The sequence below is a fragment of the Eulemur rufifrons genome, chromosome 16 (assembly GCF_041146395.1).
Source record: "Eulemur rufifrons isolate Redbay chromosome 16, OSU_ERuf_1, whole genome shotgun sequence".
Taxonomy (NCBI): Eukaryota; Metazoa; Chordata; class Mammalia; order Primates; family Lemuridae; genus Eulemur; species Eulemur rufifrons.
The window spans coordinates 84,102,398-84,114,606 of record NC_090998.1 but is presented as its reverse complement, the minus strand read 5'-3'; the positions used below and the strand labels follow the sequence as shown (position 1 = coordinate 84,114,606).

The window sequence follows — 12,209 nt, the reverse complement described above, 5'->3', positions numbered from 1 at the left end:
TTCCAGATGAGGTAGAAGGTAGGGTGTGCATAAGATTTATTTTTCATTCATTCAGCCATTTATTCATCTTGTCCACACTATAGGACCACAGGAGCATTGAAGCTTTTCAATCAAAGAAGCAAAGTCAACAAATTTGTGCCTTTAAAATATTTCCATGGCTAGGTAAGCGGACGGGAACTGGCTTCCCTGAGCAAAGGTGCTCAGGTACAAATCTGCTAAGGTAACCAGGAGTGCGCGAGACGGTGAGGACAGGGAGGGCAAGGGAAGGGCTGGACTTGAGAAATACGCTGCTGGTCCAATCTGTAGGACTTGGCTACAGCGAGGATGCGAGGAATGTGGGGAGGAAGGTGTCAGGGTTGAGTCAAAGGTTGGTTCTACCTTTGGTGACGAGTTAGATGTTGATGCTACCAACCAACAAAACAGGCAGAGGTCACACCATTATTTGGGGGAAGATGACAGGTTTGGTTTCGGTCAGCTTGAGTCAAAGGTCATCGTGAAGTAGGCAGATGAAGTTGGTGAGCCGACAGGTGGACGGAAGAGCAGGATGCTCTGGAAAGAAGGCTGAGCTGAGGACAGAGGTTGATGCAGTGGGTGGCATGGCGCCATCATCCGTGGATGAAAGGGAGAGCAAGAAGAAAAGGGGGCTGGGCATGGGAGGCCGGGAGCACTGGCATGTGAGGGGAGGCAGGGGAAGCAACCAAGGACCTAATGTCACAGATGCTAAAGGCCTCAACAGGGTGGAGTAGATGGGAGCCAGGGACAGCAGGGACGGGGTAAGGGGGCAGTGGGGCCAGATTTTACTGCAGCTAGTGTCGGCACCTGGGTAGGAAAACCTAGAGGTTGAGAACAATGGCCGTCCCAAAAGGGAGGAGGAGCGATGCCTCCAGTTGAGCATCTTCCGTGAGCCCCAGGCACCGCGCATGTGTTATCGTATTTGATCTGCTTGTCTGTTCTTGGAGGGAAGAGGTAGATTTTATTCTTAACCTTTTATGATAAGGAAACTGAGGCTCAGAGAAGTTATATCTTGGTCAAACCATGCTGAACTGGAGCCAGACCTCCTGTTTCCCGTGTCCTTCTAATGCGCCGTGCTACCGTCCCCGTACCTGGGGGCCAGTGCTCAGTCTGACCTCTTCATGCCAAATGTGCCACCTGGAAGCATCGTCACTCTCTGCCCTTTGGTTCTCCTGAGCATCAAGAGCCCTGCCTGGAGCCAAGAGCTGCCAAAGGAGGGGGAGAGAGGAGTTCCCAGCCTGGAGCCATCCGTCTGCCGGCTGGTGACACCGACACCAGGGCCCCGGCAGAATAGCAAGCTTGTTCGCTCTTGTCTGGCTGTTAGTGGTGATGTATGAATAAGCAAAGAGGACAGCTTCATTTTCATAAGTTAACTTGTGCCTGGAGTAAAGAAGACGGAGAACAGTGTACTTAATCATAACCACAGGCCCAGCACAGAAAACAATGACAAAGCCTTTTCTGTGAGTCACAGTGTTTTATTGTAATAACTCCTAAGAAAATGAGACAGGAGGTGTGCGATGCTGAGTGAGCCAGCTCGCCGTGGCAACCCGTGCCATCTCCCCACGAGGAATCCCCCGGGATCTTACTTCTTGATGGACGGCAGGCTGGAGACATATTTGTGTCATCAAGGTTCAGACTTTAGACTTGGACCTCTGGACACGAGGATTTAGATGCCACCTGGCTGATGAGCTGGGATTGCTGGCGCTGTGGAAGATGGCCTGTCAACCCGGGAGCAGAGGGGCCCACTGTCCTAGAAGGGTGTTCCTGGACAACGCCATTAGCAGACAAGGTCTGGGGAGCTTGGGAGTTCGGAGGTCTGTGTGGGAGGGGAGGGACTGCCTGCGGCGCAGGAGGGGACATGGCAGGTGGCTCCAAGTGGGAGACATCCAGTACCAAGCAGGCCACACCCACTTGTTCCCACTTATCCGTGTTTCTGTCATTGCAGGTATCATCCTGCTTCATAACTGCGTATCTGTCTCCTGTTCTAGCTGTCCCTGGGGCAAGAACTGCGTTTTACTGGTCTTTGCTTCCTTAGCGTGTTGTGTGGTGTCTGACACAAAGCAAACCCTCAGTTGGGTTAAGCTGAACCAAAATCTTGGCAAAGTCGGGGCCGGGTCAGCTGAGGAAGGGAGGGGATGGCCGGGCCCGGGCGTCCAGGCAGGTGGGGCAGAATATAGGCCCAGGGAGTGCTGGGTATCTTGATAAGCACAAACGCCTACTGCACACTTTACTGTTCGCTAGGCACTTTCAGTGGTAACGTTTGAATAAGCACAGAACAAAGCTCCATTTTCACAAATTACCTTGTACCTAGAGAAAAGAAGTTTAACTCGGTGACATATGTACTGTTCATTAATTCCATTTTACAAATGAATGAAGAAGCAAGCATAGAGAGGTTAAGTAACTTGTCGAAGGTCACACAGCAGTAAATAGAGGAGCCAGGATTCGAACCCAGGCAGTCTGGCTCTGCCGTTCATTTTCCTCACCACTTTACTGTAGGCAAAAAGTGCAGCACTGGAGACCACCACTGAATTCTGCTCTTTTATGAGCTGAATTTAGACACCGCATGAGTTTATTGTGTGCCAGTGACCCTGCAGGTGAGCCTTACCCCTGACTAAAGCAAAAACAGAGCTTCCAGAGATCCGTCAATAATTCTCAAGCTTTAATGTGCATCCGAATTACCTAGGGAGTTGTTTCATTTAATGCAAATTACTAGTCCTCACGGCCAGAATTCTTACTCAGAAGTGATGGAGTATGAGGGAATTAATATACAATATTATCCCCCATATACACACAGCCCAGATACTGAACGAATTTAGAGTAAGAGCAAAATGTCACCTTATTTTACTGACCAAGGTGACATTGGGCCGGGCGAGGTGGCTCACACCTGTAATCCTAGCACTCTGGGAGGCCGAGGCGGGTGGATCACTCAAGGTCAGGAGTTCGAGACCAGCCTGAGCAATGAGCGAGACCTCGTCTCTACTAAAAATAGAAAGAAATTATCTGGCCAACTAAAATATATATAGAAAAAAAAAATTAGCCGGGCATGGTGGCGCATGCCTGTAGTCCCAGCTACTCGGGAGGCTGAGGCAGTAGGATTGCTTAAGCCCAGGCGTTTGAGGTTGCTGTGAGCTAGGCTGACGCCACGGCACTCACTCTAGCCTGGGCAACAAAGCGACACTCTGTCTCAGAAAAAAAAAAAAAAAAGGTGACATTGGAGAACTCAACTTTAGACGTGCATCTGTAGCGGCTATTCCTAACACCAAAACCCAAAGTTGCAATTGTCCACCCTGTCACAGGAAGTGCTGGGCAACTCATGGCCTCATCAGGAGCCTCCCCCCTGACCTTCCCCCCCCCATTAAACTTGTAGCATGGAACAACAGCTCAGTCATGGGCTGTCTGTCGGCACACTGGCTCCTGGAAGAGGGATGGAGGAAGAGGCAAAACTCCACAAACTTGGTTTTCTTTGAAACTCACCTGTCAGGTACCTCTTTCCGTATCCAGGGGAAAGAGAAAGGGTTGGTGGCAGAAGCCAAGGTGATCCCTCCTTCTAGAAACCAGAGAAGTATGCCTATGGCCAGACCACCCTGAACATGCCCAGTCTTGTCTGATCTCGGAAGCTAAGCAGGGTCTGGCCTGGTTAGTACTTGGATGGGAAACCAGAGAAGTAGGGGAAAGCCACTTACCACTAGTAACTGACTGCTACATTAAGGCCCAGGAGCCTGTGCTTCTAGCAAGAACCCCCATGTTTCTGAAGCAGAGAGTCCTCAGTCCATACCTGGAGAAGCAAAGTTCTAGAATGGCCTAGTCGTTGCACTGAATGCCCTGCAGAGAAAATCAAGTGCATGAGCTCACTCTTTCAGAAACTTACAGGTCAGATTGGACAATGATATTTAAAAAGAACTCATTTATATAGTGCTTATAGTTTCAGTTTCTATGCTAAGCACTTAACATATATGAAGTCATTTAAACATGTGAAGTCACAATAGCTGTAAGAGTTAGATATCAAGGCAGAGAGAGGTTAAGTAATTTTCTCAAGGCTACACAGCCAGAAAGTGGCGGGGTTAGAAATTGGATCCAGTCAGTCTGACTCCAGTCTACACTCTTCATTTCTAGCTATCATATTGCTGTACATGGTGCCCTGTCCACGGACACAGACCTCTGCAGAGGGTGACACACAGAACAGTTAGCTCAGGGGATTCACATGCAAAACTCAACACTGTTTGCTTACCCTTACAAAATTCCTGGCCTTTACTACTGTTTTAATAATTGAAATAGCACCTAATGAATCCATTTAAAAAAGCAAAATAAAGGCTTACTAGCTATTTATTATTTTGTTTTTTCTCAACCGATGGATATTAAAATGATAGCTATGATGTTGCTAGTTAAGGCTTTATATATATATATGATTTTAAAGAGGATTGGCGCACGTGAAAGGGCTATGTGCTACCATCAAGTGAAATGCAGCCAAGGTGCAAATTGAGAGAAGAGGAATTTGGATATTATTCTTTGGGGGAACATGACTTACAGTTAACCATGCAAATCATTCCTTTTTTGGAGATTAAGACCTTGAGTTCAAGCCTCATGTGGAGCACCTGAAGTAAAAGATGCTCGTAGGTTCTGCACTCGTCTTTGCAGATTTCCACGCAGGACAGGCAGATGCCTGGGTTCCCAGAGCTGAGTGGAAGCTACGTGGATGATGGTGATTGTGGGGAGAGGTTAGAATGATTTGCAGCTTCAGAAACGTGGGGACACTAACACACAGTGCCATTAGTGGGCTTCCCAGTCAGGAGAGATTTACCCACCAGATGTCATTTATTTAGTAGATATTTATTAGGCACCTACTGCGTCTTAGATGCTGCACAGTTCTTACCCTTGGACTAAAGTAGGAAATGGATATTTACAAATGACGTGTGGGTGTGCTTGGATATTACCCATTTTATCCGTTAAAGCAGCGGTCTCCAACCTTTCTGGCACCAGGGACCAGTTTCATGGAAGACAGTTTTTCCACATACCTGGGGTGGGGAGGAAGGCAGAGCTCAGGCGGTGGTGCAAGCAGTGGGGAGTGGCTGTAAATACAGATGAAGCTTTGCTAGTTTGCCCACCACTCACCTCCTGCTGTGCAGCCTCCTGTTTCTAAGTTTCATGGAAGACAGTTTTTCCGTGGACCACAGTTGGAGGGGCATGGTGGATCTCTTCCGCCCGGTCCCTGGTACAGGCCACAGACCGACTGGTACCAGTCCGTGGTCTGGGGTTGGGTGCCACAGCTTTAAAGAGTATAAGTTGGCTGATGGCAAAAATACCAGTAGAACATACTATATAGATATACCTTCCATCTAATGTGGGAAAGAAGATAAAGTGGTCATTCAGGCCTGGGGTTATTCATAAAAGGCTTCATGCTAGAGATGGCCCTTGGAAGGATTATGGGTGGGCATCGGCAGGGGACATGGGCAGTTCCTGCTGAGGGAGGACTGTGTGAGCAAGACACAAATGAGGACACAGGCAACAAAACTGTGCATTTTGTTTGGCAGGAATGAAGCGTGGCTGGTAGAGGAATTGTCTGAAGAGGCAGATTGAAGCAAAGTACAATGCATGAGATGCCACAATATAGAATTTGGACTTTCAGATATCTGAAGATGATCTTCCTTGAAATCCAGATGGTCACCCTAAATTCAGTGAAAGATCATTCCCCTTTTGTCAGTTCTGAGTGTATGACACCCTTTATCATGCCAAAAAAACACTGTGATACCAGCATGGGGTCCTTAGTAAGTATGTTCCATCTCGCCCAAGGGCTACACTTCCCTGTTGCGTCCCATCCTTGGTGTGAGGTCTCTCACTGGGCCATAGCATCAGGACTTGGCACACAGCTTTCCCAGCTAAGGGCATCATGCCTTTCGGATCTAATAGTTTTGCACAAATGTCCTAAGCTTGTTGCACGTGAAATTGATTGGCTCTTGTGCTCCCTGAATTGGTGATATGTTTTTCTGAGGAATTCTACAAGTTTTAGATGTGATCATATACAATGACAAAGTGGGTGTAGTATTTTTCCCGTGCCTCTAATTTATGTATTTGTGCTGGGGTGATGATTTAGATAGGAGTTCGATAAATTGATCAAATAAATTACCCCAAACCCACACACCATCATTTCAGGAAGCTGTCATCATACCAAGGAGGTTCTATATCACCCAGCATGGTGTTCCAAGAGAACTGCTGGGTTTTTTTTAACATGTTGCTGGGCTTTTATTTGGTCAGAAAGGTCTTCATTTCTCAGATTGGCCAACATTATAAGGAGCTTAACTCCAGGACACATGGGTTAGCTGTGGAAGAGAGTAATCATTAGTTGCGTGACTTCTGCAAGTTATGTTAACTCTCTAAGCCTTGGTTTCCCTTTCTATAAAATGTTGATTTATAATTCCTACCTCAGACGTTTGTTGGAAGGGTAAGCAATAATGCCCTGGGATGGTGGAGAGCATCTGCGTGTCAGGCAAATGTAGACTCATGTCCTCATTCCATCACTAGCCGTGCAAATCACTGGTCCTTTGTAAGCCTCAGTTGCCTAGGCTATAAAATGGTGTTGATGATAATTCCAAGAGAATACCTTCTACAGGTGGCATGAGGGAGCAGTCTAAAGGAAGCCAGGTGGGTCTGATGCTCTGAGTTGGAAGAGCCAGAGACCTCAGCGCCCTACGAGGTTGACTACAAGACTGACTCACCTAAGATGCTAAGATGCACCAAACACTGTGGCCAACATCACAGCCCACTCTGGGGACAGAGGAATAGTTGTTCCTCTAGACAACACTCCTGTGTTGACATGATGTTTGTTGACACAAGGTAAATCTCTTTTAGAGGAAGCAGTGAGTGTGAGAGCAAAACCCTGTTAAAAAGGTGGGCAAAAGGTGGCTCTTCCATGTGGGCTCTCATCTCATCAAACAGGGGTAATCCCTCCTCCCTGATGTGGGAAAACAATCAGTCCATGCCTAGAAAGCCAGTAAATTAATATGCAACAGGCAATATCAGAATTGGAACACTGGAAGAGTCATATGTCTATCCATAAATATGGGTTCCATGAGTTAAGAAATGAATGTCTGAATGAATGAATGGTTTTTGGATTCTGGCTTTATCACAGATTAACTGGGTAACCTTGGGCAAATTAATTAACTGTTTTGGACCTCCATTTCTTCTCTATAAAATGGAGATAATAAAAATGGCTGACTAATTGTGACAATTAAGCATGTCAGTGCAAGTAAAGCTCTTAGATTAGGGCCTGGCACCTAATAAAAGCTCCCAATAAATGAGAACGGTTGTCATGATGATTTGCCATTATTTACACCGTGTGATCAATAGTCACTGATACGGATGTCTTGACTTCTCCTTTTAAGATGTTTGCATTCTCTGTATTTTACAGGTCAGCAGGTCCTGGGCTTGGTAGAGAACCAGAGTGACTGGTACCTTGGAAACCTGTGGAAAAATCACCGCCCGTGGCCGGCCCTTGGCAGGGGCTACAACACAGGTAAGGGGTGGTATGGCTGGGGTTGTAAAGTGTGATGTGAGGGGTCACCGCTCCTTCCTTGGGGAGAAGAGATAGCAAAATCCCAGGAGGCGGCCACCGGGTGGCTTGAATTTAGCAGTGGACAGTGTGTAGGCGGTTGCCATTCCAGTCTCTTCCTAGTGGAGCTGCAGCTACAGGCTGGGTAGCTGCTGGGCCTGGGCGGGCTGTGGTGGTCTCACCAGAACACCCCTCTGCTGACCTTGAAAGCTAGATCTGATTGGACATCCTTATCGGTATAACCCATCGGTTCCTTGGCCCTGTTGGTACAGACTGGAGATCATTCTGCAGTACCAAACAACCCCAACATTGCAGTTTTTTTTACGCGACAGAAATGTATTTTAACACAACAGGACATGTCTCCATTTTAGGGCTACGAGGATCTGTGTTCACAGTAGGTACTCAGGAATCATCTTGGCCAACTTCCATATGTTCAGTGGGAAAGTAGCAAAAGTCACATTGTCTCTTCCTTTCAGAAGTGACACAATTTCTGCTCATATTTCATTAGCACGTTGACTGCCACACTAGGAAAAAAACTTTTGCTGGGGGCCGTGGTGTTGTATTATGAAAATATTAATAGAATGAAAACTTCAAAAACAAAATGATCCTTTCTAATTTAATGAAAAATCTGTTATGTTTTATTGTTTTCTGTGCATGACATATGCTCTCAAGGTGAAGAGATGTGTGAGTTATATGTGTTTCATGAGGCCCCAGGCTTGAAACCAGTGTGAGTTAAATACAACTCACAAGGCAGCGAATGTGTTAGCTAAAACATGGCATATGGCCGTTCCTCCCTTCAAGGGTGTGGGCAAGTGCAGCCTACCATGTGCCAGGCAGGAGAAGAGGCAGAAATATTTGGTAATCACACTTCTGAGGATCACAGCCTTCCAACACCACTTGTCTAAAATCAAATCCGTTATTCTCCCTTGTTACTCGCCCCAAACTTACTTCTCTTTTGCTTCTTTTTCTGTTATTGGTGTCATTCATTCATTCATTCATTCAGCTATTCTTGTTCACCAGCTGTCTCTTGAATTCTTACTGGGTATGAGGCCCCATGGTAGGTACGGTGGACACCGTCTGTGACCTCATGGAGTGTATAAGCAATGGAACTAGAGCTGCTTCCCTCTCCTGGGACTCAACTGCTGCCAATGTCTGTCTTTGAAATGTCTACAGATCCTCTTTCTGCCTCCACTCTCCATCCTCGTTGCCACTGCTTGGGCGCCCTATTCTCAGAGGATGCTGACGCATGACCTTTATCAGGACTTGGACTTGGGGCCCAGAGAGCTGTAGGGGGGCTGAGGCAGAGAAGGGCTGGGGGCCTGACATCTGAGTCCAGCAAAATCACTGGGTTGCGGCAGGTGTCTGGGGACAGCACCACCTGACTGTGATAGGGGAGGGGAAGCCTGGCCTGGAGACTAAGGCCAGTCTGCAGTGGGAAGAGCTAAAAAGTCAACTGAGAGTTGATGGTCAGACTCCAGAGAGGTCAAATGCAAACACTGGGCCCCAGAGGCCAAAGGAAAAGGACATGAGTCAAGCTTGCAGAGGTGAGAATTAAGAGATGGGGTGAGAGCGGGGAGTCATAGCTGGAGGAAAACAAGTAAAGAATGTCCAGCATCAGTGTCCTGAGCAGCCAGAGGTGGCAGCCAGGGAGCCCTGGACTGAAGGCCACACTAGGAGATGCAGACTATTCCTTAGCTGACGTTTGCCAGAGCACCAGGCATGCCTCACTCTGTGCATTAATAATTTTTCCCTGTAACACCTACCAGGCATATACAGAAGTTGCATTTGGAGAACTCTAACCACCAACCAGCCCTTCATGGACCCAGAGCTCCATCCTGGAGGCTCCGACTGGATGCCCGACTGGGTTGGGCATTAACCCTTTAGTTGCTGGATGGTGGGAAAGCCTGAGGAGTCTCTAAGGGGGGCCCCAGTGGGGAAGCACAGCTGAGGGGCTCGGGCTACTCTTTATCAGCAGGTAGGGAAGTATTTCAGTATTTCCATAACGGGTCAGGCAGTGCCTCTGCATACCAGCTGAGTCTAGGTGCTTTCTCTGTGTTAATCTCAGTTGAGCCTCACACTAACCCCAGGAGACATGTGCTATGCTTATCTCTCTTCTATAGAAGAGGAAACTGAAGCTTAGAGAGTTTAAGGCTGCAGCCCTGACAAGTAAAGGAGCCTGCGGTGTCAACTACTAACTTCCCTTGCTTGAAATTTGGTGGTTTCAGGATCAAACGCTTTTCAGAAATGGAGAATTGTGGCTCTGCCCTTGAAGAGCCTGATTGATGAGGCCTGTGGAGGAGACCAGGATTCCTACCTGTAGGAAAGCTCTAGAATGTTTCTGGAGGAGGATGTCTAAGGGCCTGCCCTCATCACACGTGACACTCTGTTTCCCACCCCAGCAAGCTCTCCCAGGAGCTGTTTCCACAGTGCATTTGAGGGTAAACCCTTTATGAGCCCAAACGGGCCAGCGAGAGGCCCCCCATGCTTTTCATTGGTAAGGGACTTGTCACCCGTGTGGGTCTTTTGTGCCTGTATTTCCGGATGTGTTTCCTCTGGGCTTTCAGACACTCATGTTTGTTGGGTGGGAGAAGGGAAGTCCCAGGGAAACCCTGGTGTATAAGTTTAGTCTCTGTCTTCCGTGACATATAATAGAAAATGTCACACAGAAATATACTGCAGGGCCTCGAGGATGCAGCATCGAGGTCACAGTTACCTGCATAAAACAAAAACCACCAGTCATCAATCCGGGATTGCAGGGAAAAGAAGAATGTAGCCCTCTGGGGAATTTATGATGACAAAAATGGCATGTCCCCTCCCGCCCCTCCCTGTTTGCTACAGAAGGGAGAGTCGGGAGATACACAAGTGTCTAAACCACCTGCAGCTCCTACTCGATCTGCCAAGGCAATGAGTGACTTCCCGTCTTGCTGGTACTGAAAGGGCAGAGCCAGATGGGGGAAATTCCTGTTAGAAGTGATATGTCCATTTAAATAAGCCGGTGACACCAAGTGATCATTATAAAAGGATTTATGAGGCATCGAAATGCATTGGCTTTCACGATGGGGATTTGTTATTTTAAGACCCAGGATTGTGCCACATATCAGCGGCTGAGTCATCCAGACGTTTAGATCCTCGAGGAAATTGAGGATGCCGCTGGAGAGAACCTGCCACCCTAAATCCCAGCACCGCTGCAGCCTCCAGAAAGGGCATCTCCAGCAAAGCCCCCTGTTGTCAGCCTCGAGCTTGACGTTGAGGAGCCCAGGAGGAGCTGGGTTAGAGCCATATTTGGCCATTTAGTCTCCGTCTGAGCATGGCCAGTTTGTTTCACCTCCTTGGACCTTAGTTCTCTCCCGTTTTAAATAGGACAGTAACAGAACCTAGTGTGTGAGGATTAACAGTCAGCGAGATAACTTAGGACAACTGCCTAGCCTGAGGTCAGGTAAATAAGTACTCAATAAATCTCAGTCTTTGTCCTCTTGCATTTTTCTGCCTCGTACCATATCGGGAGATGGGATCCACCCGCTTTAAAAATGGTGCTTATGTGATTGCGCTGGGTTTGCTGAGGTCTCCCAAGCCCTCAAGGTCAGACAGAACCAGTAAGTTTTTCATTTTCCTCCAAATATGATGCAGGCACCTAGCAGTTTTTCTCAATTTCTCCACTCACTGGGAAAAGTTTTTCATATTATTTTAAGAAAAAAAAAAATGACTATTTCAGTTCATATATCAGCTGAGTTTTTCTTTGAAAATCCCCAGAAAAAGCGTGAGATGTCTGAGTGGGGAGGTCTGCCTTGAAGACCTGACTCTGTCGCTTGCAAACTCTGTGCCTTCTGGAAAGCTTACTCGTGCTCAGTGAGCCTTGGGTTCCTCACCTACAAACTGAGAACGAGAACTCTGCCCCACAGCCCACGGTGAGGCTCTGTTGTCAGGGCGTGGCTACATGTGTGCCCGGTAAACCAGAGCACTCAGGAACTTGGTGGTAGATTTTATTTCTCCTCCTGACCACAGCCTGAGTGACCGTTTCAGACGATTCGGATTCAGCCCATGCCTCAAACGCAGCTGCGTTCCCTGCACCTGTGAGCCATCAGGCGTCGTATCAGGCACCACAGCCTGCACGATCTTCGGGAATGCCTAGAATGTCTTGTAAAGTGACCTTCCCCTGCAGAGAGCCAGCCAGGTTGCCCTTTCCTCTTTTTTGTTCCTCTCTCCCAGTCTGCTTTCACCAACGTCAGGGAAGCCCACCACATCCCAGCCATCCCCCGCCCTTCTTACTGAGGCTGTTTACAACTTAATTCCATCACAGGGAAGCCACTGAGCCACAGCAGGTGTGGGTGACCAGGTGGATCCCAGCACAAATCTCTTGCCCATCACTGTTCAGGTGGAATTAAGGGCTTCTCCCACATCCTGGTGCAGAGATGGCTTAATTCTGATCACTCTGTCCATTCATCATCTGCTTCAGTGCAAAAAGCTGTCATTCACTGAGTATTCAGCTGTCTGCAGGATGCGGGGGGGGGGGGGATCCATAGGATTTTCACAGCATCATTAAGATTCAACTCACTTCAGTTCCTAAGCTGATGGGTGAATGTCTTAAAAACAAACACCAGCAAAGAAGAGAAGGGGAAGGAGGGCTAAACAAGGAGGGGATCAGAGAAAGAGGTGA

At 47.8% G+C, this 12,209-nt stretch overlaps 1 protein-coding gene across 8 annotated transcripts in view; it reads left to right on the top strand.

The window, feature by feature from the left end:
• Positions 1-12,209, top strand: part of LARGE1 (LARGE xylosyl- and glucuronyltransferase 1) — a 499,273-nt gene that overhangs the window by 375,844 nt on the left and 111,220 nt on the right. For all 8 annotated transcript variants that reach the window (XM_069490824.1, XM_069490823.1, XM_069490821.1 and 5 more), the window contains one exon: positions 7,415-7,519. In XM_069490824.1, coding sequence (XP_069346925.1) covers positions 7,415-7,519 — 105 coding nt within the window. The remainder of the gene's footprint in view (positions 1-7,414; positions 7,520-12,209) is intronic.